At 58.6% G+C, this 23,954-nt stretch overlaps 3 protein-coding genes across 5 annotated transcripts; 1 reads left to right on the plus strand and 2 right to left on the minus strand.

The window, feature by feature from the left end:
* Window positions 1–15: 15 nt before the first annotated feature.
* CARNS1 (carnosine synthase 1) lies at window positions 16–7,007 on the minus strand. Its single transcript, XM_006860857.1, has 8 exons — window positions 6,707–7,007; window positions 5,837–5,926; window positions 5,098–5,588; window positions 4,569–4,746; window positions 4,390–4,475; window positions 3,462–3,696; window positions 3,098–3,375; window positions 16–1,242 (listed from the first exon to the last, which is right to left on the minus strand). Exons 3-8 carry the CDS (start codon window positions 5,581–5,583, stop codon window positions 16–18), a joined length of 2,490 nt encoding a protein of 829 aa, XP_006860919.1. The 5' UTR covers window positions 5,584–5,588; window positions 5,837–5,926; window positions 6,707–7,007.
* A 6,758-nt stretch (window positions 7,008–13,765) lies between these two features.
* On the minus strand, window positions 13,766–19,512 carry TBC1D10C (TBC1 domain family, member 10C). The gene is made up of 10 exons (XM_006860856.1): window positions 19,476–19,512; window positions 19,071–19,229; window positions 18,330–18,429; window positions 18,005–18,112; window positions 17,815–17,921; window positions 17,585–17,699; window positions 17,073–17,138; window positions 16,779–16,968; window positions 14,428–14,582; window positions 13,766–14,119 (listed from the first exon to the last, which is right to left on the minus strand). Exons 2-10 carry the CDS (start codon window positions 19,220–19,222, stop codon window positions 13,766–13,768), a joined length of 1,347 nt encoding a protein of 448 aa, XP_006860918.1. The 5' UTR covers window positions 19,223–19,229; window positions 19,476–19,512.
* An 898-nt stretch (window positions 19,513–20,410) lies between these two features.
* PPP1CA (protein phosphatase 1, catalytic subunit, alpha isozyme) lies at window positions 20,411–23,491 on the plus strand. 3 transcript variants are annotated; one of them, XM_006860854.1, is made up of 7 exons: window positions 20,411–20,591; window positions 21,005–21,136; window positions 21,225–21,455; window positions 21,994–22,098; window positions 22,509–22,732; window positions 22,821–22,955; window positions 23,037–23,491. In XM_006860854.1, the coding sequence occupies exons 1-7, from the start codon at window positions 20,537–20,539 to the stop codon at window positions 23,145–23,147; spliced, it is 993 nt and encodes a 330-aa protein (XP_006860916.1). In that variant the 5' UTR covers window positions 20,411–20,536; the 3' UTR covers window positions 23,148–23,491. The 3 variants fall into 3 exon arrangements, with proteins under 3 accessions (XP_006860916.1, XP_006860917.1, XP_006860915.1); XM_006860853.1 differs by having other exon boundaries at window positions 20,537–20,597; window positions 20,978–21,136; window positions 23,037–23,293; XM_006860855.1 differs by lacking the exon at window positions 21,005–21,136.
* The last annotated feature ends 463 nt before the right edge of the window (window positions 23,492–23,954 follow it).

The raw sequence follows: 23,954 nt of genomic DNA on the forward strand, positions 1-23,954 counted from the left end.
CCCCCCGCACCAGTGCTATTTGAAATGGGACAGGAAGTGGGCGACAGGGTAGTGGGGTCCATCAATGCCCAGGCCCTGGCAGAGGCCCAGCAAGCGCATGCGGGCCTCAGCGGGGCTGGACCCAGCACAGGCCACATTGCAGTAGGGCTCCTCATACTCTCCTGGCACCAAGGCCTCCCCCAGCACGTTGAGACGCAGCACACCCTGGTCATGAAGGGTCTGCAGCACCCCCAGACTGGCGGTGGAGTTCAGGGCCTGCAAGTGCTGGGATACCAAGCACATGACACCCACCAGGTAGCCTCGAGCACGTGGGTGGGCAGGTAGCGCAGGCCGCAAGCCGCAGGCCACCATGGCAGCAGCTAGGAGCAGATCCACACCGTATAGTTCTAGGATCCAGTCCCGAAGGTAGAAGCCGCCCATGCGGGGGTTGATCTCAATGAGCCTCGGTCCAGCCTGGGTCAGCTTGAGCTCCACGTTGAAGACGCCATCCAGCAGCCCGCAGCCCAGGCAGCAGCGGAAGGCCGCCTGCACCAGCTGAGCCTCCTGCTCACGCGCCAGCCCGGTCGGCATGCAGGCCGCCGTCTCAGTGAAGCCGGGCAACCGCGTGGGGCCGTTGTCAGAGACAAAAGCGGCCAGTAGCTGCCCGCCAAACAGCACCAGGTCCACATCGTGCTCTGTGCCCTCCACAAACTCCATCAGCAGCATGGCGTTGCCCCAGCCCAGCCCAATGCCGGGGTGGTCAGCCTCGCCCTGCAGATCCCGGGCGATCCGTTTAAAGTGCTCGTCACACTGCAGCGCATCCTCCACGAACCGCACGCCCACAGCACCAGCCCCGAACTCCAGCTTCATGACGCCAGGCAGGGGCACCTGGTGGATGGCCCGCTGTACGTCTGCCTCGTTCTCCAACGGGCAGCAGGGCACGGCATGCAGGGAGGGCGCGGGCCAGGGCGGACCTTGGAGGCCCAGGAGGTGCAACTGGGTGCAGCTTTTCTGTTTTGCCAGACGCATGGCTGCCGGTGGGCTGCACGGTAGTCCCAGTTCCTGGCAGAGCAACGCCGTGAGCACCAAGCAATCGTCCCAATAGGAGAAGCAGCCGTCAAGTTGTAGACCCCGGGCCCTCACTAGCTCCGCCAGGAGACGCGCGTTCTCCTCATCCCTGCGGTGCTCAGTCACATCAAAGTGGATGAAGGTATGCACCAGCTGGGAGGCGAAGTGGTTGGGGTCCGACTCCACTAAGTGTAGCTGTAGGTGCAGAAATCACAGGACATACCCAGGTCAGTTCCGTGCTTCGCGCTGGCAGGAGGGGAGAGGACCTGGAACTTGGTCTGGGACCTTTCCTGCCATGTCCCCGGTGGCATCCCTAGTGCCCAGCGTACCGTCTAGTATATAATAGGTGCTCACTAAATATCTACAAGCGATTGAAGGTAACACCTAGGCCAGCCAGGAGGGGAGGGAATGAAATCATGACTCCGAGTCAGCCCCAGCAAAGAGCGAGAGGTCTCCAGAGCAGAGGGGGCAGAGGAAGGGGCGGGGAAGGATTAAAAATCAAAGGGGCGGAGCCCCAAGCCCACAGCCTCCCTCCAGCAGTGCGTGCAAAACAAACCACTAGGATTCAACTTGTTGTTAAGTGCTGTCGAGTCGGTTCTGACTCATAGTCTCCCTGTATAGGGTTTCTGAGGAGTGGCTGGTGAGTTTGAACTTCTGACCTTGCAGTTCAAACCGACCTTTTGGTAGTTCAGTGTTTATTCTGGAGGGCCACATCAGAACTCCAGGATTTGAGATTGTTGTTGTTGTTGTTGTTGTCAGGTGCCATCGAGTCGGAACCGACTCATAGCGACCCCATGCACAGCAGAACGAAACAATATCCGATCCTAGGCCAGTCTCACTACCGCTGCCACACTTGAGTCTATCAATGATGCCACCTGGCTGATCCATCTCGTTGGGGGTCTTCCTCTTTTTCTCTGACCCTCCACCTTACATCCTTCTCCAACGACTGTTTCCTCCAGACAATATGTCCAGGATTTGAGCTTAGAACAGGGCATTTGGTCCCTTTGGACAATGTGCCCTTGGTTGTCATTGACTCGCTGTACACTAATATTGAGACAGGGGCGTCATTAAGGGTAGCGCCACCCAGCGAGGTAATGCATGGTGCCACATACATACCCTGTGGACTGGCCCAGATGGCGACACTCCCTTAGCCAGTGGAGTGGCCTGGCGCCATCCCTCACCCCGAGGCTTCCTGCAGAGACACCCCACTCCCATGGTCCAAGGTGGCCTGCCTGCCCTCCCCCTGGCTGGTGGGTGATGGGAGTGGCGAATTACTGCACTGGGTGACTGGTGACACCAATCTCTAGGAATACCGCCCTGTAAAACCAGTCAGTCTGCCTCCGACTCCTGAGATCCTGGGGTCATTTTGGGGTCTCCTGACAGTATCAGGTGGTGGGGTGCCTGCACCCCCTCCCCCAAGTGACACCATGCACTGGGAAATGTCCATAGAAGAATCAGAATCTGGTACCCAGGACGAAGGCTGTTCCTGAGGAGGGAGAAGAAAGTGACTAACTTCATGAGGCTGTAATGTGTGGCTGAGGAGTGAAGTGACACTCCAGGACAGAAAGCCGTGTGCAAGGCAGGGAGCAAAGAGGTTCAGGAAGGGCAGGAGGGTGTATTGAGAGAGGGTCGAGAAAGCCAGCCCAAGAAGAGTCTAGATTTTTTTGGCCTCCGTGTTCTCAACTGTGCAACGTGACAAGAATGTCTGTCCCACCTATATGCCTAAAGATTTGCCAATGTAAGACCACTGGAGTGAAAGTGATTCGGGATCCGTAAACTGCTCTCCAGCACCCAAGTCTCAGTCATTCAATCTCAGGGGGCCAGCCCTTTTCCTACGATGGCATTCAGGCCCCCTGTCTACCCCGGGCCTGTCCGAAGGAGCCTCTCCATCTGGCAGGGGCAGAAGTCGGTTCAAGAGTTTAACCCCTTAGGCTCGCAGGGCAGTCGACCTAACCCCCAGCCCAGGCTCGGGCCCCCTTTCCTGGATCTTCCCTCGAAAGCCCCGCCCCACATCGTGGACAGGCCCCGCCCCGCGCCCCGCCCCGCCCACCTTGAGCCCGTAGTCACGCGCCGCGTCCCAGACGAACTTCTTGCTGACACCACCGGCGCCGATCAGCAGCAGCTGTTTGCCCTCCATGAGGCCGCGCGCCGAGCGCCAGAGCATAGTTTCCACTAGCGGTGCCGCCACCGCCTGGGCCTCCGGCTCCATGCGTGGCGCGGCCCACAGCCTCTCGAGCGCACCGCACGCCTCTAGGCACAGGCCGCTGTTCAGCTCCAGGACCACGGGGGTCAGCGAGCGACCGATCACCGTCAGCGCAAAGTCCACGCCTGGCGGGCGGACGGGGGTGGCTCAGCGCAACTGCCCCTGCTCGCCGCCTCCAGCCTTGGCCCGGCCCGCCAGCTCCCGCACTCACCCAGCACGTCTGTGCGGACCCGACGGCCGCCGCGCTGCTCGGCGCTCAGACCAGCCTCCAGGGCCAACACGGCGGCCAGCGCGGCCTCAGCCGCCGCCTTGACGCGCTGCCGCACGGCCTCCACCTGTGACACTTCGCCCAGACCGCACTGGGCCAGCGCCATCTCCAGCGTCTGCGGCAGGGAACTGTGGTGCCGAAGTAGCGGCCGGTCCCCACGGCCCAAGGTGCACACCACCTGGGCAGGGCACGGCTCAGGGGCGCTGTCCCAAGAAAGACCCTCGGAGGACCACCACCCCACTCCACCCCCACCCCCACTGCCCATAGTGCCAAGACACAGGTCAGATCCCTCACCAGACTCTCCAAAGGCTCCGGTCCCCCAAAAGGACTATACAAACCACCCCTGTGCCCTCAGACTTCTCCAGGTGCTGCCCAGCTTCGGGCCCAGCTGGGGTTCCTGATCCCCAGCCCTGAGGGACTGTACCACCCACCCAGCTAGGGGAAGGATGGACATCTCACCCCCCCTCCCCCAGCTCACAGTGGAATTGGGTAACCAGAAAGGTCCCCCAAGCTTTTCTGGAACTCCTGGTTTGAAGACCCTCCCACAGGGCTCCAAGCACTGAAGTTTGTTGGGGACTCTGGTTGGCCTCCCAGGGCCTCAGCTTGGAGCTGAACACGGGGAGGAGGGCAAGGAAGGGTTGGAGGCGAGATAGTAAGTGTCTGACTCAGGAGCCCTATGGTACCACCCCTCACACACTCCTGCAACCCCACAGCCAGCTCACACCCTCAACTAGGAGAATTCAAGATTTTGTTCTCCCTCCCCCTTCTCTGCCTAAAGACTGCCCAGATCCCTGGGCAGGTGGGTGGGGCTGGGCTGGACTGGGCTGGGCTATGTCAGGCAGGATCCCCACCTGACTCAGGCCCCCCTCACCTTGCTCAGCAAGGGTCTGTCGCCCTGTGTGCAGCACACCACCGCACAGATTCGAACAGCCAGCTCACAGCTGGGCAGGGGACTGCCTGGGGGAAGACAGGAGGTTTGAGCCCAGCCCAGAGCGGCAAGGAGGCAGGGCCTAGCCTAGCCCTCAATCCGCCAACCTAGGAGGCCCTCACCTGGGTTGGGCAGCTGGACAGGTGGGCACACAGCCTCCACCAGGACACTCTCCTCCTCCTCCAGCTTCTCTAGCAAGGCCAATACCGTGTCCACCACTGCACCCAGCTCCACCCTCGGGTGCAGATGTAATAATGCCTGACGCCCCCTCCAGCGCCAGCCACTGGGCTTCACAGCCACCTGGGGGAAGGAGGACAGAAAGGCCTCCTTACCACCACCCATGTGCTTGCAGGTGGGATGCTCAGAGCCCACCCTGGCTGTCCAGCCAATTCCAACTCATAGTGACCCTGTAGGACAGAGGACAACTGCCCCCTTGGGTTTCCAAGGCTGTCGTCTTTGTAGGAACAGGCACATCTTTTTCGTGGAGTGGTTAGTGGTTCAGTTAGCAGACCAGGGCTTTAAGAGTAAACTAAGAGGGCAGGGATTACCCCATTTTGCAGGGCATCTTCCCAACAACACCTGGGAACCTAATCCCCTGGGGCCCATGCTCTGTGCATCTGACCAGGCCTCCAGGTGGGCAGGAACTGTTACCTGCCGGGAGTCCCCGAGGGCCTCCGATTGTAGGAAGGCTTCTACTTCTTCCTTCACGACAGCCTCCTGGCCTTCTTTGCTACTCATCTCCACCAGCCTCAGGCCTGAAATGACCTCCCCACCCGGCAGCAGCTCTTGCGGCTTGTAGGTGAAGGCCAGGGTAGCTGGCACGGTCACACACCCCTGCCGGGCCAGCAACCGCCTGGTCAACAGGCGGTCCTCCAGCAGCCGGGCCAGCTCAGCTGAAGCACCCGTGGGGCAAGCCAGGTCACGGGCCAGCTCTGCCGCCTCTCGTCGTCCCCAGCCAAGCCCTGGCCCCAGGCCTGCCAGGAAGTATGTGACCCGGCGGGGGGGCACAAAGTCATCCAGAAAAGTCAGACCCCCCGGGTAGAAGCTCACAGCCTTGGAGACCAGCAGGGCTGCCTCGCCTGGTTGCCCAGTAGCTGGCACCTTCGTCAGCCAAGCAGGGGACAGGCACAGGAACATGTTTCCTGTGGGCAGAGGGAAGCAGGTGGCTGGCCAGCAAAAGCCTAATGCCCTCCATCTCCTGCCCGGGCCCCCAAGGAGTGGGAATGGGGCAGATGCTCTCAGAACCCACCCCCACCCACCCAGAGCAAAGCAGCTGTCCACTGGAATGCCAGCCCTTGCCAGGGTCTGTGGGTATTTTGGGATGTGGCTGGGCCAGGGCAGGGCTGCCCTTTCTGTAGGAGGGGGTGGGGGAACTTGGGCAGACACTCACCCGGACTCTGGACCCCACCCTCCAGCAGCACTGACAGGAATGTGCTGGGGGATCCCAAAATGCACAGGGTCACCTCTGCCCCAGGGCAACCTTGGGGGAAGAGAACAGGGTCCAGCTCACCAGGAGCTCTACCGGCTGTCTTTCTGCACACCTCCACTCCCTCCATGCCCCTGCCCTCACCCTGGGGCCTCTGGTCCTTCTGGGCATGAGAGTCATAAGGAGAACAGAGAGGAAGTTGAGTAGGGAATGGGGCATCTCTGCCCTCTCCACCCAGAAGGCGGACTCCCTTCTCTCTGAAGCTGGTCTGGAAGGCCCTGGAGACTGGGAGTCAGGGATCCTGAGTTCTAGGCTGTGCTTTGTCCCTGACTTTCTATTTGACCTTGGAGGACTCACTGGGCCTCCGCTTCCCAGTCTGTACAATGGGACCAACTGAGATTTTCCTGTATTCTAGTTGTGAAGCCCTCAGTCCAGGTACACTCTTTTAGGGCCACCTGTTCTAACACACAGATAAAGCAAGCCAGGACTACAAGTTCTAACTAACTCCTCTCAGCTGCTTCCACCGTTGCTCTCAAGACCCATCTAGAGCATCTTCAGTTCCCCAGAGCATGGCTTGCAAACCCCAGGGCTGGCTCTTCTGGGATGGGCGGGGGACCTCAATCTCTGCTTTTATCCGTGCCAAGTGCCCTTGGATACAGGGCCTGCCAGTTGCCTGAGGTGACTGGCCTTGCTGCCCTGGTTCAGACAGACCTGGAGTGGGGGAAAAGCCACCTTGGGCAGGTGCCCCTCTGCCCCCCTGGAATGAGAAGGAAGCTGAGCTGAGGGCACCTTCCTCCTCCCTGGGGTACCACCCTCCATGGAATCCTCGGGCACCTGTGCGGGGCACCTGGCTGCGGTCCTGGGTCTCCGGAAGGCCAGCATGCTGCAGACAGCTTTGCAGGAGACTGTAATAGTAAGCCGTCCAGACCCGGGCTGTGGCCCCCTCGGGGGAGCCTTTGCAGTCCAAGCCCACGTCCTGACGCCAGGGGCCGGGGAGGCAGCCTGTGGGTGGCAGGCCAGAGTCCCCTCCCCACGGGCCTTCCTTGTCTTCCAGGGTTTTGGAGCTCACGGGGCTGTCCCAGTTGGGACACTGTGACTCTAGGGAGAGCTGAGGAGGCAGAAGGAATGGGTCTTGGGCAGGCTGGAAAAGTCACATGGGAGCCCACATCCTCCCCATCCCCCAACATTGAGTCATGTTTGGGACAGACCCTGTCCAAAGGATGGAGTGGGTTGTGGGTGAAGGCTTGTCATCAGGTCATGCGTGTGGGAGTGCTTTGTAAACTGTTCTGTGCAGTGCCCCGGGTCAGGGGAGGGCAGCCATGCTGGACCATGGTTCCCTTCCCACATATATTCTGCCTTGAGTTGCTTCACAGGGCAGACAGAGTTTTTTGTTTTTTTTGTTCACACAGGAGCTCATCTGGAAATGTTCATTGAACCAAGACTAAATACACATATGCCAATTAATGACCCTAGGCTGTTCGCAACTCTCTGGACCTCAGTGGTCCATCTGCCATCATGGAGTTCCAAAAGACCAAGTATTCCTTGCTGCCCCACTGCTCACCCACCCTGGCAAGGCATGAGAAGACAGGGGCAAGTGTCCCTGTATGCAGGTATTTCATGTCAAGGAAATGTTTTCTCTTGGTGAAATCTTACTCCCCGACCCCTCTCTGAGATTAGGGATGGCTGTTACCTGGCTGATACCCACACATGGCTACTGGAGACTAAAAACCCAGGTGAGACACTTATTCCTCGTTCTCCCCAATCCTGGGTCGGGAGGCTAGCAGCCAGGCATGTTGATATCTTGGGCACATCGTAAGGTCTCTCTGGACTTTGTGGGTGCCTGGTGCCTGCCCTGTTCCATCCTGGGGTGAAGCTATGACTTACACCAAGATCACCTTAGTTGTTGGGGACAGTGTACTGTGACCAGGAGGCCAGAGATCAGGTCTTTAGGCTGGAGCGTGAATCCCAGCTTGCCGGGTCAGCCTCTGAGCCTCCACCCTGCTGTGCCCCCAAACCTAAAATGCAGCTGGGAGCGTAGCAGGAGCTCAGGACATGTCACTGGATGCATGGATGTAAAAGGGGACTAACCCTACCTACCCACAAGACAGGGTTGGTGGGAGAAATGGGGGGGGGCCCATTGTGGCTGTGTCTCCTAGGAGGAGATGGGGTAGGGAGTCAAGGGGTGCAGTGTGTGCTGAATTGTGTGCAAGGCAGCCCCAGACTTAGGCTCTGGGTGCCAGATGCTGCCCTCTGAGCCCTCCCTCTGTTCATGATCTTGGGCTTTAGGGGGTGGGCCAGAGGGGACTCACCATCTCGCAGGTGGAGGGGCTGAGAGACTGATGGCAGAGAGAGGGACAGAGAGACAAAATAAGGGGTCAGGGCACCTGGGTCCTCACCACACTGCCCAGCCCTGAGGACTTTGGGGATGGACAGGTGGCCACCACTGTGTCCCTGCCAAGAGGATTCAGGGCTACCCCACCCCCATCCCAAGGAGACAGAGAAATATCTGTGCCAGGACCCCGGGGTCCCGCCTTGAGCTGATGCACCCCTGAGGTTCTGGGTTTGCGTGGGACTCAGCCCCTCCAGTGAAGAGCACCTGATCCCCGTGTGGGGGGCAGGGTTAGGAATCCTGCTGGGGTGAAGGGGTGTTTGTGCTCAGGATCCAGGTGTCTGCGGGCCCCTGCCCCAGTAGCCCCCCTCCCTGGCTCGCCTGGGCTCGGGCTCAGAGCCGGGGTACCTGCGGGCACAGCGGCTCGGCTGGCGGTGGGGCTCGGCGGGCTGGCTGGCTGCAGGTAACGGCGGCTGCGGCAGCGGCACTGTGCTAAGCTGGGATGGCGCCGCCTTTTATAGCCGCGCCTGGGGCATGCCCAGTGCGGGCCGGGTCGGGTCGGGCCGGGCCGGCGGGGTCAAGTTCTGCAACAGCAGATAGGATCCACTGACAGAGCCTGGGACCAGCCTGGCTCCCTCCCGCCAAAACGTTTTAAGCCCTTCCCCCAAAACCTGGAACACTGGGGGGCCTCGGACCGGCCAGGGGCAGGGGGGCACAGCCAGAAGAAGCAGACTCAGAGGGACAGACGGGGATCTTCAAAGACACCAAGTAGAGACTAAGGACTAGGTACAAATACGCAAAGACAATCTGAGAAGCGCACACACACAGATCTGGAGTTAAGGAAGAGACTGGACCAGGGCCAAGGATAGAGAGGCCCTTCCTCACTGCAGAGAAAGATGGGAGTGCTGGAAGGAAAGCAGAAGGAGGGGCAGAGAGAGCCCGGCTGGCACCGCCAGAGACTGGTACTAGGACCCGCCCTTGGGGGTGGGGTGTTCCCAGGGGAACACTCTGGCGTCTGCCCTTGGACCAAGTCCTGGGTCCCTTGCACTCCTTGCCCACAGCTGTCTGTATGGTCCACGAACACTCAGCCCCATAGCAGCTGAGAAACTCTCTCCTTTCTGGGCTCCCTACATCTAAGGGCTCCCCTTGACAGAGCAGGACATCTCAGTACAATTCCACAAGGGGACTAGGAGTGGAGTGTGGTCAGGTCCACAGGGGTTCCAGAATGGGGCTGTCTCTGCCCAGGAACACACAAATCAGCTTCATATCAGTCTCCACAAGGTTATCAGAGTTACACCCGGTTACACCCACCCAAACACACAGAAACACCCCACAAGACCGGGTTCACAGCCACCAACTCACCCTAAGAAACCACCCAGAGATGCCCACCCTCTACTGGGATGTACCACTCTAGCAGATTTCCATCCTAGCTCTGGCCAGGGTCTGGGGCACCTCTCTTTGGTATATGAACCCCACATTTTATAATAATCTTGGGATTGGAGCCCTGGTGTGGCGCTGTGGGTTAACTTAACGTGCCAGACTGCAAAGCTGTTTGAACTGCAAGGTCAGTGGTTCAAGCTCACCAGCTGCTCCTCGGAAACCCTATACAGGGTCGTTATGGGTCGGAATCGACTCGATTAACAGAAACAAGGTTGAGGGAAGAGACTGGGAACTAGGAAGACGGCCAGCCACTCCAAGGGCAAGTACAGCACTCATGGTGACAGAGCAGCTTCTAAAGACCCTGCTGTGACTGGAGTGTTCCCCAAAAGATTTATCTAGGGTCCCCCAATCCAGCCCACATACCCTACACAGCTGTTCAGTCCTGTCCAGGCTCTTTCAGCCCCAAATCCATTTCCTGAAAGCTAACTCTGCTCCTGGAATGAGGTGCAAGGCATGAGAGGTCTGCTGTCTGGGTTATCCGAGCTTCAGCTAACCCCGTGGTGCATGGGCGCATCCACAGAATATGACGTTTGACACCTAACAAACTACACAGCCTCTGGGACCTCAGTTTCTCAGCCCCAAATTGGGAATCACAATGTATACGTTAGCCCAGGTTGGCCTGGAGAGGGTACCTACAGGGGATGGATGCTAAGGGGTATCAGCAGCCCATTCTTGATATGTCCTCAGCTGTATGGTGAGGGCTCTGTGGCAGTGTGTTGTTATTGGGTGCCATCAAGTGGGTTCGAACTCACAGTGACACCCATGCAAAACAGAAAGAAACACTGCCAGGTTACATTTGAGCCCATTGGTGTTCGATCAACCTTGTTGGGGGGTCTTTCTCTTTTTCATTGACCCTCAGCTTTACCAAGCCTGATTTCCTTCCCCAGCAACTAATCCCTCCTGACAATGTGTCCAAAGTACCAGAAACAAAGTCTCACCATCCTGGCTTCTAAGGAGTATTCTAGATGTACTTCTTCCAACACAAATCTGTTTGTTGCTCTGCTAGACCATTGTACTTTCAGTATTCTCCCCCAACACCAGAATCAAGTGCCCCGATTCTCCTCTGATTTGCCTTATTCACTGTCCAACTTTCACATGTTTCATGAGGTAGAAGTTACTCAGCTCGGCTTTTTACGGGGAAGTTCAGAAAGGGGGTCATTTACCCAAGGTCACACTGCTGGGTTGGGGGTCTTCCCTCTGAAATCGCCTGTGTGTCTGCCCACCTCTAGGTTGGGCACTGAGTGCCCCTACCCTCTCCCCTGAACGCACACACTGTACAGAGGGGACAGTGGGTTTCTGTGCCAGCTCCCAGGCTTCCCTGACTGGGCACTACCATGCACTGTGGACACAAGGAGGAAAATCTGTGCTGAGCAGCTGCAGCTCCGGGAAGTGGGGACACTCCTGTCCCTGCCACCAGATGTTGGGCGTTACTGAGGCTGAGCTAGACCAGAATGGGTCAGTGGGAGAAGCAGCTGTAGGATTCAAGTGGCCAACCATCATATTCGGCATGAAACAGCACTTGGGGCTGGGGTGGGAACTACTATCAACTTGTTCATTGAAGGAAATTGAGGCTCCGTGAGGACCTTTCCCACACAGTCTGTACACTGAAAACCTGGACAGCTAGGGGGACCATTAGGGGGCAGTGACCTTGCCAGATAGAGACGCCCTCCCCTCCCAGGCCAAGGCAGAAATCCATCTGCCTTTACATCTTTGCCTGTGCCCAACCCCATCTCTATCCCCGGAGGCTGACCCAGGCGGACAGTCATCTCTGGGGGCCACTTCAGCTTCAGAGCGGGACATCTGCAGACTGGTTCCAGGTAGGTTTGTAGGGAACCAGGTTGCAGGTTCACCAAGTACAGTTGTGCACTGAGTGGTCAGTCCCCACCTTGCCGAGCTGGACCTGTGGAAAAGGCTGTGAGCACAAACATCTAGAAGCGCTGTTGGGGGGAGATGGGCCTCTTTTGACCTGACCCTTTATCTCAGGTGCCCCATAGAGATGGCTGAGAATGGGACCTGCAGAGGCTGCCCAGAAAATGTTTTCAGGGCGGTCTCAGCCTCCGCCCTGACCTGTAGGACACGTTAGAATGGTCCTATATGGTCTCCAAAGCTATACAGCTTTGCAGAAGCAAACTGTGTTGCTCCAGCTTTCTCCTGAAGAGCAGCTAATGAGTTCAAACCACTGACCTTTTAAAAGGCTAGCAGCCCGATGCTTAACTACTGTACCACCATAGTTCCTTGTCTCAGCTCTGCTAGGGACCACCTGCCTCTTGGGTCTGTTCCCAGGGTGACCTTTCCCAGGGTGACCTATTGCCACCAGGCCCCCCCCCCCTTGCAGCCACAAGGTGGGGTCCCAAGCCCGGGACTGTGGCTGCAAGGTGGGGAGGGCCTGGTGGCAATAGGTCACTCCAGAACAGCAAGGGGGTGGGGTAGGGAGTAACAGGCCCTGAATGCTGGAGGACAGATTCCAGGGGCAAGTCTCTCAAAGAAGACAGTGCCTGGAATCCCACCATTAGCTCCTCATCTAAAGCTGAGCCCTGTCTCTGCTTTGTGGTCAGCAATCCCAGCCTCTCCAGCCCCCACCAGCAGAGAACGGGTGGACCACCAGCAGAGAACGGGTGGTATGACAGGGGTCTTCCTAGAAGGCTTTATTGGACTTCAGGGGAGCAGGTTACTATTAAGTGCGAGGTGTGTGTCCCAGTGGAGTGTGGAGGCTTAAGGAGGGCCTCTGGAACCCTTGAGGCCCCAGCTGCTGTCTAAACACAGAAGAGCGGGTTCAGGGCTGGGGGCGGGCGTGGGTGGGGCAATGGGAAAAACAAAGCCCCAGAAAAGAAGGCCAAGCTGTGTGTGGGGTTGCTGATGGTGAATTTGGCAGAAAACTTTGCGTCTACCAAGGAACAAGAGACCTTGTCCAAATTCTTCCCATCCTGAGCCTCGGTTCCCCCAGGGCTGACTCGCTGCAGACAAGGGTTGACAATCCCCAGGATTCTCCTCCAGGCTGTAGGCTCCTCAGGAGTGGAATGGGGCATCCCTGGCCACCACATGAACTCATATAGCATGAGTGTAGTCCTGTCTCCAGAACAGTCCAGATTGGAGCACATTGCCTTCCCAAGTCCAACAGGCGGCCATGCCAAGGGCTCAGCCCAGTCACTGGGACATTTGGGATGAATGCCTACCTAATGTCTATCACGAGGTGCTTCCTCCATGTGCTCCCAAGTCTTGCCAAATGCTTCTCCACCTGCTCGAGATGGTGGCTTTGGGAGGCAGAGACACTGGTCACCCGGGAATGGCCACTGCAGGCCTGTTGTCCTGGAGACAGCTCATGGCCCAAGCACCCCAGGCCCTCATGGGGGCAATTAGTGAGTGTGGGAGGGGGTTTCCATGGCTGCGGTCCCTCGGGGGTGCACCAGGGCTGAGGGAGGGGGCAAGAGCTGGTAGGCCCTTTCTCCTTTGTCCTGGGCACACTGGACCTTTGTTCCTGCCTGACTCCCTCAGAGAGGCGGGACCAGGCCCATGGGAGGGGGTGTGGACTTGAGTTAGAGCCCCCCCACCAAGGGGCCCTGAACCAGCCTGGGGTGGGGGAGGGGAGGCACAGTAGCGGATGGGGCCCCACTCCTGGGCCCAGCATCCACCTGGGAGGCCCTCCTGAGGCAAGTGTGAGCCCAACCTGTCCCAGAGGCTGGTAAGACTCTGGTAAACACTTGCCTGGCAGCCACTGGGCAGTCCCCTGGTGTCCTTTGATAGGAACCTAGGCTGGGCCAGGACAAGGTGGGGCTTCTGGGGGGGTGGGAAGGGAAAAGGATAGCACATGTATATAGGGGTGAGTACATTTGATTCAACCCAGGCTTCTGCTTAATCAGACTTTATTCCAAGCCTCCGGAAACCTAGCCTGCTGCCCCAACCCCAGGCACCAGGACTGCCCCATGAGCAAATCTGGCTCGTCTCAGCAAGTCCCACTCTGCCACCTTCCTTCACCCTTGGGCCCAGCATGGGGTCAGGAATGAATGTGTCTGTGGCATGGGGGCCTCCCACCCAACTGGAAAGGAAGCTAAGGGGAAGCCAATGCCCATATAAAGTGGGGCCAGCCATTCAGGTCCTTGAGCTAGGGCCAAGAGTCCAAGGAGCCCTCAGAAGCGGGTGTCCAGGAAGGAGGCGGAGCCCCGATGAGCCCTGGAGGGGCCCTCGATGGGGGGGCCCCGGGCCCTGGTCAGAAGCCCATGGAATGTCTTGCCGCGGGTTTGGGGCTTGCGCCCAGGTGTCCTGAACTCCTCTGGGGGCTGCACCACAATGCGGGGCACCTGGAGGCCAGCCTTGGTGCCCCCCCGCATTCCTGCCAGCTGCTGGGCCTCAAAGATGGCTGGGGCCCCTGCGAGGCGGGCCTGAGGCCGAGGTGGAGGTCCAGGTGCTGTTGTGGGCAGCTGGCCCAGCTGGACCCGGATCTCCCGCTGCAGGTCACGCTCGGACAGGGCCACGCTGTGTACCTGTGGGAAAGGCTGGTGCCGAGTTTGCCCAGGCGAAGTCTGGGGGGGAGGAGGGAGGGGGGGAGGGCAGGAAGCCAGGAGGCCTCTTGGGCAGGCAGGACACAGCTCCAGGAAGTGGCTGAGGGCTGAGGGGCTGACACACACCCTCGAAGGGGGAGCCACAGAAAGCCACGTGAGGTCTGGTGCTTTCACATTCTCTGCTGTTTAGAAGGCAGGAATTTGGCCCTGTCCTCACTTTGGTTTCCTGTTCAGTGACTCAGTATCCCCCACTGTGCACCAAGGGTTGGGGCATTCCAGGGGGCACCCACCTGGGACATGAAGACCTCCTCTTGGAGCTGGTTGGGGGGGATGGTCCGAAGGGCACCAAGTGTCTCCAGGAGTCCTGGGCAGGCCAGGCGCTGCTCGGCAGTGCCCAGTGCCAGGCGCACCAGCGTCAGGCCCACCCGGAACAGTACCTTTGCACCTGCAGGCCAGGCGGCCCATCAGTAGGAGGCCAGTCCCACCCCACTTCCTCCTGCACCAGAGCCTGCCCTCAGGTTGACTCCTTCCAACTGTCTCCAACGCAGGCCGGAGAAGGAACTGATCTTTGGATTGCAATTTGGGGAGCACAGGCCCTTGTGTTGGCCAAGCAGCCTCAGCACCCCCAGATGCTTATGTCACTGAGCAGAAGCCAGGGGCTACTGAGAATCTGTTAGCCTTCTTTATCTGGGTCCGTATCCTCGTCTTCACAAGGAGGGGTCTGGTGGGGGCCCTGGAAGGCCTTTCCAACTTGGCTCTGTGACCTTCTGAGTCTAAACAGGGTCTCCATGGAGCTCCTTACCCCGACCAAGTCCCGAGCATAGTGTACATACAAGCATGTAGACATAGGCATGTCCATGCACACACACATACACATATATGTGCAGGCATTCACACGTGCACACACATGTGTAACCTTGGGCCAGTCCCCCTCTCAGGGCCTCAGAACCTTCTCCTGGCAGCCTCAGACCCACCGAGAACAGAACCCAGGGAAACTCAAACCCACTGCAGGCAAGCGGGTTCCAACTCACAGCATTGTGATCCTGCAGGACAGTCAGACTGCTCCATAGGGTTTACCAGACTGTAAGGAGCTCTGGTAGTGTAGTGGTTACGAATCGGGCTGTGAACCTTAAGGTCAGTGGTTCGAAACTACCAGCTGCTCCGCGGGAGAAAGATGAGGCTTTCTACTCCCGTAAGTATTTACACCCTCGGAAACCCTGTGCAGGGTCGCTATGGGTCGGAACCGACTCGACGGCACTTAACAATAACACTCTTTACAGAAGAATAAAACCTCATCTTTCTCCCTCTGGTTAGTCGGTGGTTTCAAACCGACCACCTCTTGGTTGGTGACCTAGCGCTTAACCCATTGCATCGCCAGGGCTCCTCAAGCCAAGGAAAGTGGACTGATGCCAACTGTGCCTTGTGTCAGGATTGGCGATCACCACGAACGACATGCTTATTAAGGGGAGCAGATGGCCAGGCTTGGTGCTGCCCCTATTTGCCACAAATGGAGGGAGTCAGAGATCCATTCAGCCACTCTACCAGTCCCTGCCTGCCTTGCCCTTGGCATCTACGACTGGAGCAGAGGTGATGTGTAAATGGGGACTTGAATATCCCATGGCTCTAAGCCAGCTCCTGGGGCTCTCCCTGGGGGTCAGCCAGGGTCCAATACATGGACTGAGTGACTGCCACCGTCTTTCAAGTACAACCGCTAGCTGTTCCCTATGGACCAGAGCGAGGTTTGCAGTAGTGGGGAACTGACAGGATGTCAGAAAGTCCAATTCAACTGCCCAACTCCCCACATCTTGTCCTGGCCTCAGCACTCACCTCTCTGGCTTTGCATCTCTCCACATCCCTCCTCTAGAAGCCCTGGTAACGTAATGGTTCCAAGCTGGGCTGCTTACTACAAGGTCAGCAGCTGAAATCTACTAGTCTCTCCACAGAAAGAGAGAGATGAGGCTTTCTGCTCCGGTAGAGATTTACAGCTTCGGAAACATTCCACAGGTCAGTGAATGGGACTGCCTCTGTGGCACAGAGCTCATCCCTTCCCCACCCCCTATCATCTGCTGCCTGGGCCCTCCTCCCCAGCCTCCCTATGCTCATCCAAGAGCAGCCAGAACATCGTCAAAATCAACCCTCGCCTCCTCTGTGCCCGCAACACTTTGTCCTACCCCCTTGCTATGTTTTCTTCTTGGCACTGTGGACAATCTATAAATATCTTGGTAATGTGGTTCTTGGCGTCTCTCGCCCCCACTAGAATGTAGGCTTTGCTCCCGAGGGTGATCACAGCCCCCAGAACGAGAGCTCTCAGGTGAGGGCCTCCTGAGCCCCCATTGGCCCCTCTCCTAGACCCTCATTCCTTCACTCCTTGGCACATGAACACTCAGCCACATTGACCTCAGGTGGCAGCCCCCCTTGGGTAAGCCTCCCTGATACACAGCCATTGCCTCCCCCAAGGGGCAGGTCAGAGGTGGCAGTGAAGTTGGAACTAATGAGCCCAACAGATGGACCGTGGTGGTTGCCGTCACCTTCATCCCAGGTAGTTCCAGGTTCGAGGCCCCAGGAAGGCTAGGGTTAGCACAGCAGACTTGCGGGACCCTGAGTTGGGTATACCCCAAGGGCTCCTGTCTGCTCCACTCACCCTCACTGAGGAAGGCGTCCCAGATGCGCAGCACTGTGGGGAAGGGCAGGGAGCGAGCGAAGACACATAGGAACCACTCAGGCAGGTAGAGCAGCGGCCCGACGCCCACCTGTTGTAGGTGTTTGTGTATCCTCGGGAGCAGCCGCCGCAACAGTGCTGAGAACACCTGGGCATCCAGTTGCACTGCCTCCTGCGGTCCATCGACAGCTGGCCATTAGCCCCTTCTGTCCACACCAGTCCCCCTTCCCTCCCTCCCAGTCTCCATCCCCCTTTCCCTCCCACCCCACCTCTCACCATGTGGGGGCCATAGTAGCCAGGGAGGTAGAAGTCGCAAATCTGCACCAGGCACCAGAAGGCCTCCTGAGGGGTGGGGAGCCAGGCCATAAGTGTCCAGGAGTACAGGGCAGGAGGAAAGGGCATGGGACCTAGGATCTAGGACTCCGGGCTACCCTTATTCGGCTCTTTCCCAAAGCCTCCCCTTCTGCCCAAGCCTTAGGTCTTTGGGGTCAGGGATCATGGTCACAGGGTTCTTAAGCAGGAGTCATACAGTCAAGGTGATTAAGGCCCAAATTCCTGGATCCTTGGGGTAAGGATCAGGGGTCCAAGTTCCTGGAGTCAGAAGCATTGAGACTGAAGGTCCCTGAGGTGGTGGTTATGTTGTCCTGGCCACTGGGACAGGTTCTAGGAGTCAATGTGGATCCCAGGTCCCCGGGGCTGGGGGGTCAGGTGTCCAGGGTTAGAGGCCTGGATCTCTAAGGGTTGGGGTCAGGGTCTTGGGTCTTTGGAGCAGGGCCAAGGGTACTCACCTCTGGGGGCAGGTGCATAAGAAGTACAGCAGCCACGGGGCCCTGGGCCTGGCAGTAGCCTTGTTCTGGCCGGAACAATGTGTAGGCCTTGAGTACCTGCATGAGCCCCTGCTGCCTGTGCCGGGAGACCCTGTTAGGGCCAGTCCCCAGGAACCCACTCCCGATACCCAGGCCTTGTCAGCTCCCCTGAGCTGCAGGGATAGGCGTCTCTGGACACCATTGGTTCCTACCCGTGGCCCTGAGGGGACAGGAACATCTCGTGCAGAGGGAACTGACGGTGCAGGTCCCTCCCGATGGTCTCCATCCACTGGGGGTCTCCCGGGGCCAAGGCCAGCTCCTGTGGGTGGGCAGGCAGGCCGCTGTGAAGACTCAGACAGAGACTCTGGGAAGGGGAGGCCAGTCCCTGCCTAAGTCCCTCACCTGGTAGGTGCTGGGGCTGTTCTTCTGACACACGTGGGCTCCGCACAGCAGAGGCCAACACCGGGCCCGCAAGGCTGAGGGGATACCTTTTCGGCACTGTATCTTCACCTGTGTGTGGGGGGCGGACCCGGGGGGCACGTTCCATGAGGGCCCCTGCTCCCACTGGCAGAGGCCAAGCATAATCACCATTGATAAAGGACCATTTTACACAGTAGGGTACAAAGGTAGGAGCTTCCCGGCTTTGCCCTTACAGACTGGGTAATCACCGTGACTGGGGCAGTGGGGCTCAGGCAAGGAGGCCAGGGTGATGCCTCTGTCCCCTCACCTTCTTGTACCGCCTGGACATGGTCTTCTCCCAGTGTAAGGTCATCTCCACCCACTTCATCTCCCGCTGGCGGATGAGGTCTGCAGGAGGGTGACCTGGGCTGGGGGCACAAGGCACAGACAGGTATCCTCAGAGCCCACACCTGCCACCCTCCATGCTTCCTGGGTAAGGGCAGTTCTTACCCTTGGTTGTCATGAGGACAGGAAAGAATGTGGCAGATGTGGGCGGGAACAGGTGAGACTGAAGAAGGGGGTGGGAGTGTATGTTGGGGGAGGGGCTAGCTAGCATTCCCCCCCAGGACAGGGGAGTTGATTGGACAGAGCCCTAGACTGGGCTTTTAGGTCTCTGGTCTACTGTGTGACCTTAATTTGAAATTTTAGGTCTCTGGTCTACTGTGTGACCTCAGACAAATGCGTCTCTGTCTCTGGACTGGTTTTCCTGTCTGTACATTTAGCGGGAGGGGGAAGGAGAGATTGTGGGTTCTATGGTTTGGAACTAAGGTTCCTGGGCCAAAGGTTAAAAGGGGTAGGTTGTTGAATCCTAGTGGTGGGTGTCAGCCCTCAAATGTTTGGGGGTGCAAGAGACATACAGGCATGCCCTCCTAGTTTCCCTGTCTCTGGGCTTCCACTAGAGAGGTGATACTGGGCCCATGCCCTCCCAGGATGCTTGAAGTTGCTCTGCGTTCCACACTAGCCCTCAGACCCCATCCTCAGCCCAGCACCTCCACACACCCCAACTTACCCTGGCTCTGCTGAGCTGCCCCCAATGAAGCCATAGCGGTCAGCTTGGCGATACGGGCTGGGCCCATTCAGCTCGGAGTCAGACCCCAAAGAGCTGGAGTCATCCTGCAGCTCCGAAGGCAGTATCAGGTCCTCCCCAAGGGCCTGGGCCATGGTGCCCCTGACCCAAGATGCCACTGACTGAAAGACGTGGGGAGAGCCAGTGCGAGGGACAGTTCCCGGTCAGCCTGGGGCTAGGGCTCTCAGTCCCAGAACCTGGGTGTGGGGATGGAGGGAGTAGGTTTCAGGGTATCTTACCGAGGCCCCAGTGTCCTCTCTCTTTCAGGGTGGAGGGCCTAGGCCCTAAAAGACTAGCCCTCTGTACAGAGCCCCAGCCCCAGCCGATGTCCCTGCCAGCCCAGCTCACCTCCAGGCTGCACCTCACCGCCCCCTCTCACTTCCTCCTTAACCTCAGCTTCAGCAGCTCGCTAGGGGGCCCCTCCCAAGTGTGTGTGTGGGGGTTCACCCTTCCTCTTTGAGCCTCTTCCTGCCTGCCCTCGTGCCCCTGAGCTCCAGCCCCTCCCAAACTCCTGGGTCGGCAGATGTGGGTTCCTGTGCTCTGTGATGGGGCTGGGCCACCTAGAAGTAGAGACCAGGGCCTCCAACGTTGAGTTCCTGGCCTGTCAGATACCCAAGTCAGGGTTTCAATAAGAATTTACAAAGTTACATTTTTAACGCAAAGCATACATTATGAGTGTGCGTTATTTAATTGCGCTTCTCACAAAGTAATTATGGGACTCTTAGAAATATCTGTATTCATTTAGTCAGGCATCACTTTGGTGCCACATGCACCAGAATGGGCTCCAAGGTCGGGGACAAGTGGTCTTTGAGTCTATTCGGTCGCCTGGAGGCTGCTGAGGAGACCTAGAAGAACGAGACCCTTCGGAGAATGTGAGATCACAGTCACCTGCCAGCCCTTTGCTCTCTTGGGGTCTTGAGTTTTCCAAACAGTCTTCACTTTTGAGACTAATCTGCAGCGGTTGGATGGGAAGAACAGGGCTAGGTTTGTCGCGGTTATTAACGCGCTCGCATCACCCTCCCTCTCAGGGTAGCAGTGGAGAGAACTATCTAGTCGTTGAAAGAGAAAAACAACTTCCACAGGACTTCTGGTACCACACATCCGAACGGGGTTGGGTGACTCCCGGGGGCGGAACCAGGCTCTGTCCCACCCACAAACACCGCCCAGCCCGGCGAAGTCAGGCTCTGGCTCCGCCTTCCACTGAGGCCCCGCCTCCAGGTCCACGGCGGCGCCTCTCCTCCAGTCCAGCGGGGGCGCTACAGCGCAGGCTGGCGGTGGCCGGGGCGGAGCCGGCGGCGCGCGGGGGCGGGCCGGGTGGACGGAAGGAGTGCCGGGCCGGAAGGAGGCAGCGGGAGGGCGGGTAGCAGGAGTGGGGCCCTGAGTTGCAGGGCCGGAGCGGCGGTGTCGCCATGTCAGACACCGAGAAGCTCAACTTGGACTCTATCATCGGGCGCCTGCTGGAAGGTAGGCTGAGGCCGCGCCGGGCCGCGCCCTGGCCCTCTGCCCGGCCCGGAAGTGGCGCGCGGGCGGGCCTCCCCTCCCGGGGCCAGCGCAGCCTGGGCGGGGACGGCCCCTGCTCCCGCGGTTCCTCCCCGCGCGGGCGCGCCAGGAATTCCGGGACCCGCGCCGGCTCTCCAGGCTTGGGTGGTGTCGGACACAGTGGGGTCCGTGGAGGACTGCGCTCCGAGGTGTTTGGTGGCGGTACCGGCGCACATATGCCCCCTGTAGAAGGCCCTTTCTTGGGGCACTTAAGGCGGAGGCCCCAAGAAGACACAGCAACAGCTGCCCCTGAGCAAAGAGGGGTTCCCTGCGGCCTCCTGTGTCGGCCACCCTCGTGCCTGCGGGGGCCGGGGTCCTGACATCTGTTCTTCCCCTAGTTCAAGGCTCGCGGCCTGGAAAGAATGTTCAGCTGACAGAGAACGAGATCCGTGGTCTGTGTCTCAAATCTCGGGAGATCTTCCTGAGCCAGCCCATTCTTCTGGAGTTGGAGGCGCCCCTCAAGATATGTGGTGAGCCCCTCCTCTCTGGAGCCCATCCGGGGCCTTGGTCCATGTCCCGACCCTGCCCCTGGTGCTGACCCAATTCCCTGGGTCACAGGTGACATCCACGGCCAGTACTACGATCTTCTTCGGCTGTTTGAGTACGGAGGCTTCCCGCCGGAGAGCAACTATCTCTTCCTGGGAGATTACGTGGACCGTGGCAAGCAATCCTTGGAGACCATTTGCCTGCTGCTGGCCTACAAGATCAAGTACCCCGAGAACTTCTTTTTGCTCCGTGGGAATCATGAGTGTGCCAGCATCAACCGCATCTACGGTTTCTATGATGAGTGTGAGTGGTCTGGAGCCCACCCAGGTCCTCAGGTTCCCTCCCTTCTCTTCAGTGGGACCCTCACAATGGCTAGGTGTTAGCCACGTTTGTGTCCGACAGAGTCCCGTTAGACTGAGCTCCCAAAAGACAGGGTGTACTAGGGAGGGGTTTGGTGAATGGTCACTGGTGGCTCCCATTCTGAATGCTTTTCCCTGAACCTCTACTTGGTGACGTTCCCACCTCCAGTGCAATTCTTAAGGCAGTTCTGGTGCCTATCTGGACTGGACTCTGTTGACCAGAAGCTGAGCTAAAACAGATTGGGTCTTGCCTCTGGTTCTGCCCCTGGCGATTCGGGGGAGGGCTCTACCCTAGGATTACAGATTGGAACTCCAGGGTTCCTGTTGACTTGCTGCTTTCCCATCTTGGAATGGTGGTAGGTAAAATGGGGGGGTGAGCCCCCCCTTTTGCCTTTATGCTCTTCTTCCAGCTGTGGGGCCCAGAGACAAGACTGAAGGGGTGGCGGGCAGCCTCTTCAAAGCCAGTCCCTTCCTCTAAGCAGGTAAGAGACGCTACAACATCAAACTCTGGAAAACTTTCACCGATTGCTTCAACTGCCTGCCCATCGCAGCCATTGTGGACGAGAAAATCTTCTGCTGCCATGGAGGTGAGGGGCGTGGGTGCGGGTGGGTGGGTGGTGCTGGAAAGGCCGAGCTGGCCACAGTGGAATGAAGCACAGTTTGAGACAGGCCAAGCCCTCTGCTGCCTGGAATAGCAGGGGTGCTCTCTTAGGTCTATCATTTCTTCCAAGTGCCCTCACTCCCACCCACTAGGCTGCACTTCCCCTGTGGTGGCTTTTGCTTATCTCCTTTCTCCAGAGAGCTGTGGGCACTCCAGCAGGGCAGGGACTTCTTGCTTGCTTGTCCCTGTGCTCAGTGAGTGGTAAACTCCAAGGGGCAGATGAGGAGGCCTCCTTCAGCCCTGGAACCCAGGGGAGGGATCCACTGGTGGAGGGTGGGTGGAGCTGTCTGGAGGTGGGCTCCTTGTCTGAGGCACTGACTCACTTGTATCCCTCAGGCTTATCCCCGGACCTGCAGTCTATGGAGCAGATCCGACGCATCATGCGACCCACAGACGTGCCTGACCAGGGCCTGCTGTGTGACCTGCTGTGGTCGGACCCTGACAAGGATGTGCAGGGCTGGGGCGAGAATGACCGCGGTGTCTCCTTCACCTTCGGGGCTGAGGTGGTGGCCAAGTTTCTGCACAAGCACGACTTGGACCTCATCTGCCGGGCGCACCAGGTGGGCGGGTGGGCAGTGATGGTCTGCAGGGGAGAGGCCTGGGCGGGGCAGCTCAGCCCCCCAGCTCACTGCACCTGCCCTTGTCCAGGTGGTGGAAGATGGCTATGAGTTTTTTGCCAAGCGGCAGCTGGTAACACTTTTCTCAGCTCCCAACTACTGCGGCGAGTTTGACAATGCTGGTGCCATGATGAGCGTGGATGAGACGCTCATGTGCTCCTTCCAGGTGGGCGTAGGGATGGGTGATGGGAGTGAGTGCCAGGGTGGACTCTAGGCCCTGGAGTCTGACTAGTTCTACCTCTTATAGATCCTCAAGCCAGCCGACAAGAACAAGGGAAAATACGGGCAGTTCAGTGGCCTGAATCCTGGAGGCCGGCCCATCACCCCACCCCGCAATTCCGCCAAAGCCAAGAAATAGCCCTCCTGCACCCACCTCTCTGCCCCTAGATGCTGGATTGTACAGAAGGCACGCTGCCATGGTGGCAGGCTGGCCACTCGGACCCACCTGTCTGGGGGAACACGGAGCCTTGGTCTAGTTTCCTTCTTTTTTTTTTTAATGAATCAATAGCAGTGTCCAATCCTCAGGGTTCCCTCCCACCTGCGCCCATAGGGGTTGCAATCCGGGTCCTGGGGCTGAGGCTGCAGCTCAGGGTAAAGGCAGGCCACGCTGTGGGTTTCCACCGGGCTGGGCCTTGGGGCTGGCAGCTGATCCTGGGCCAACCCGTCTGGTCTCTTGAATAAAGATCAAAGCTGGATTCTTGCCATGGCCTCTGTCTCCCTTATCCCATCCTGGGCCTGGCAGCCCTTCTGTCCATAGTCTCTGGGGTGGATGCCTTGCTGGACACCAGACTCAGGCCACACACACACACACAGACTCATAGAGGCAGCTCCAGAGGATTGAAGAAGCAAAGTCTGTGTGTCCATATGCAGGTAGAACCATCATGATTAGCAGAGAAGGGAGATTGCAGGAAGCAGTTTCCAGACCTGGCCAGATGGAGTCACCTGAAGCCCCTGGTGGCAATCAGCAGTTGAGTACCAGGCTGGAGCAGACATGATTAGTTGGAGTGGGGAGAGACGACAGGACCCACGCCAGTCACCTTTAGCAGTGGGCAGCAGGTGCAGCCCCTCATGGTCAGCCTGGAGCCATCCCTGCAATGGGCTGGGTCTGGGGGGGGAGGAGGAAGCCATGCTTCCTCTAGTCCAGAGCCTCAGACCAGCCGACGGC

Source organism: Chrysochloris asiatica, unplaced genomic scaffold (assembly GCF_000296735.1).
Source record: "Chrysochloris asiatica unplaced genomic scaffold, ChrAsi1.0 scaffold00040, whole genome shotgun sequence".
In the NCBI taxonomy this organism is placed as follows: domain Eukaryota; kingdom Metazoa; phylum Chordata; class Mammalia; order Afrosoricida; family Chrysochloridae; genus Chrysochloris; species Chrysochloris asiatica.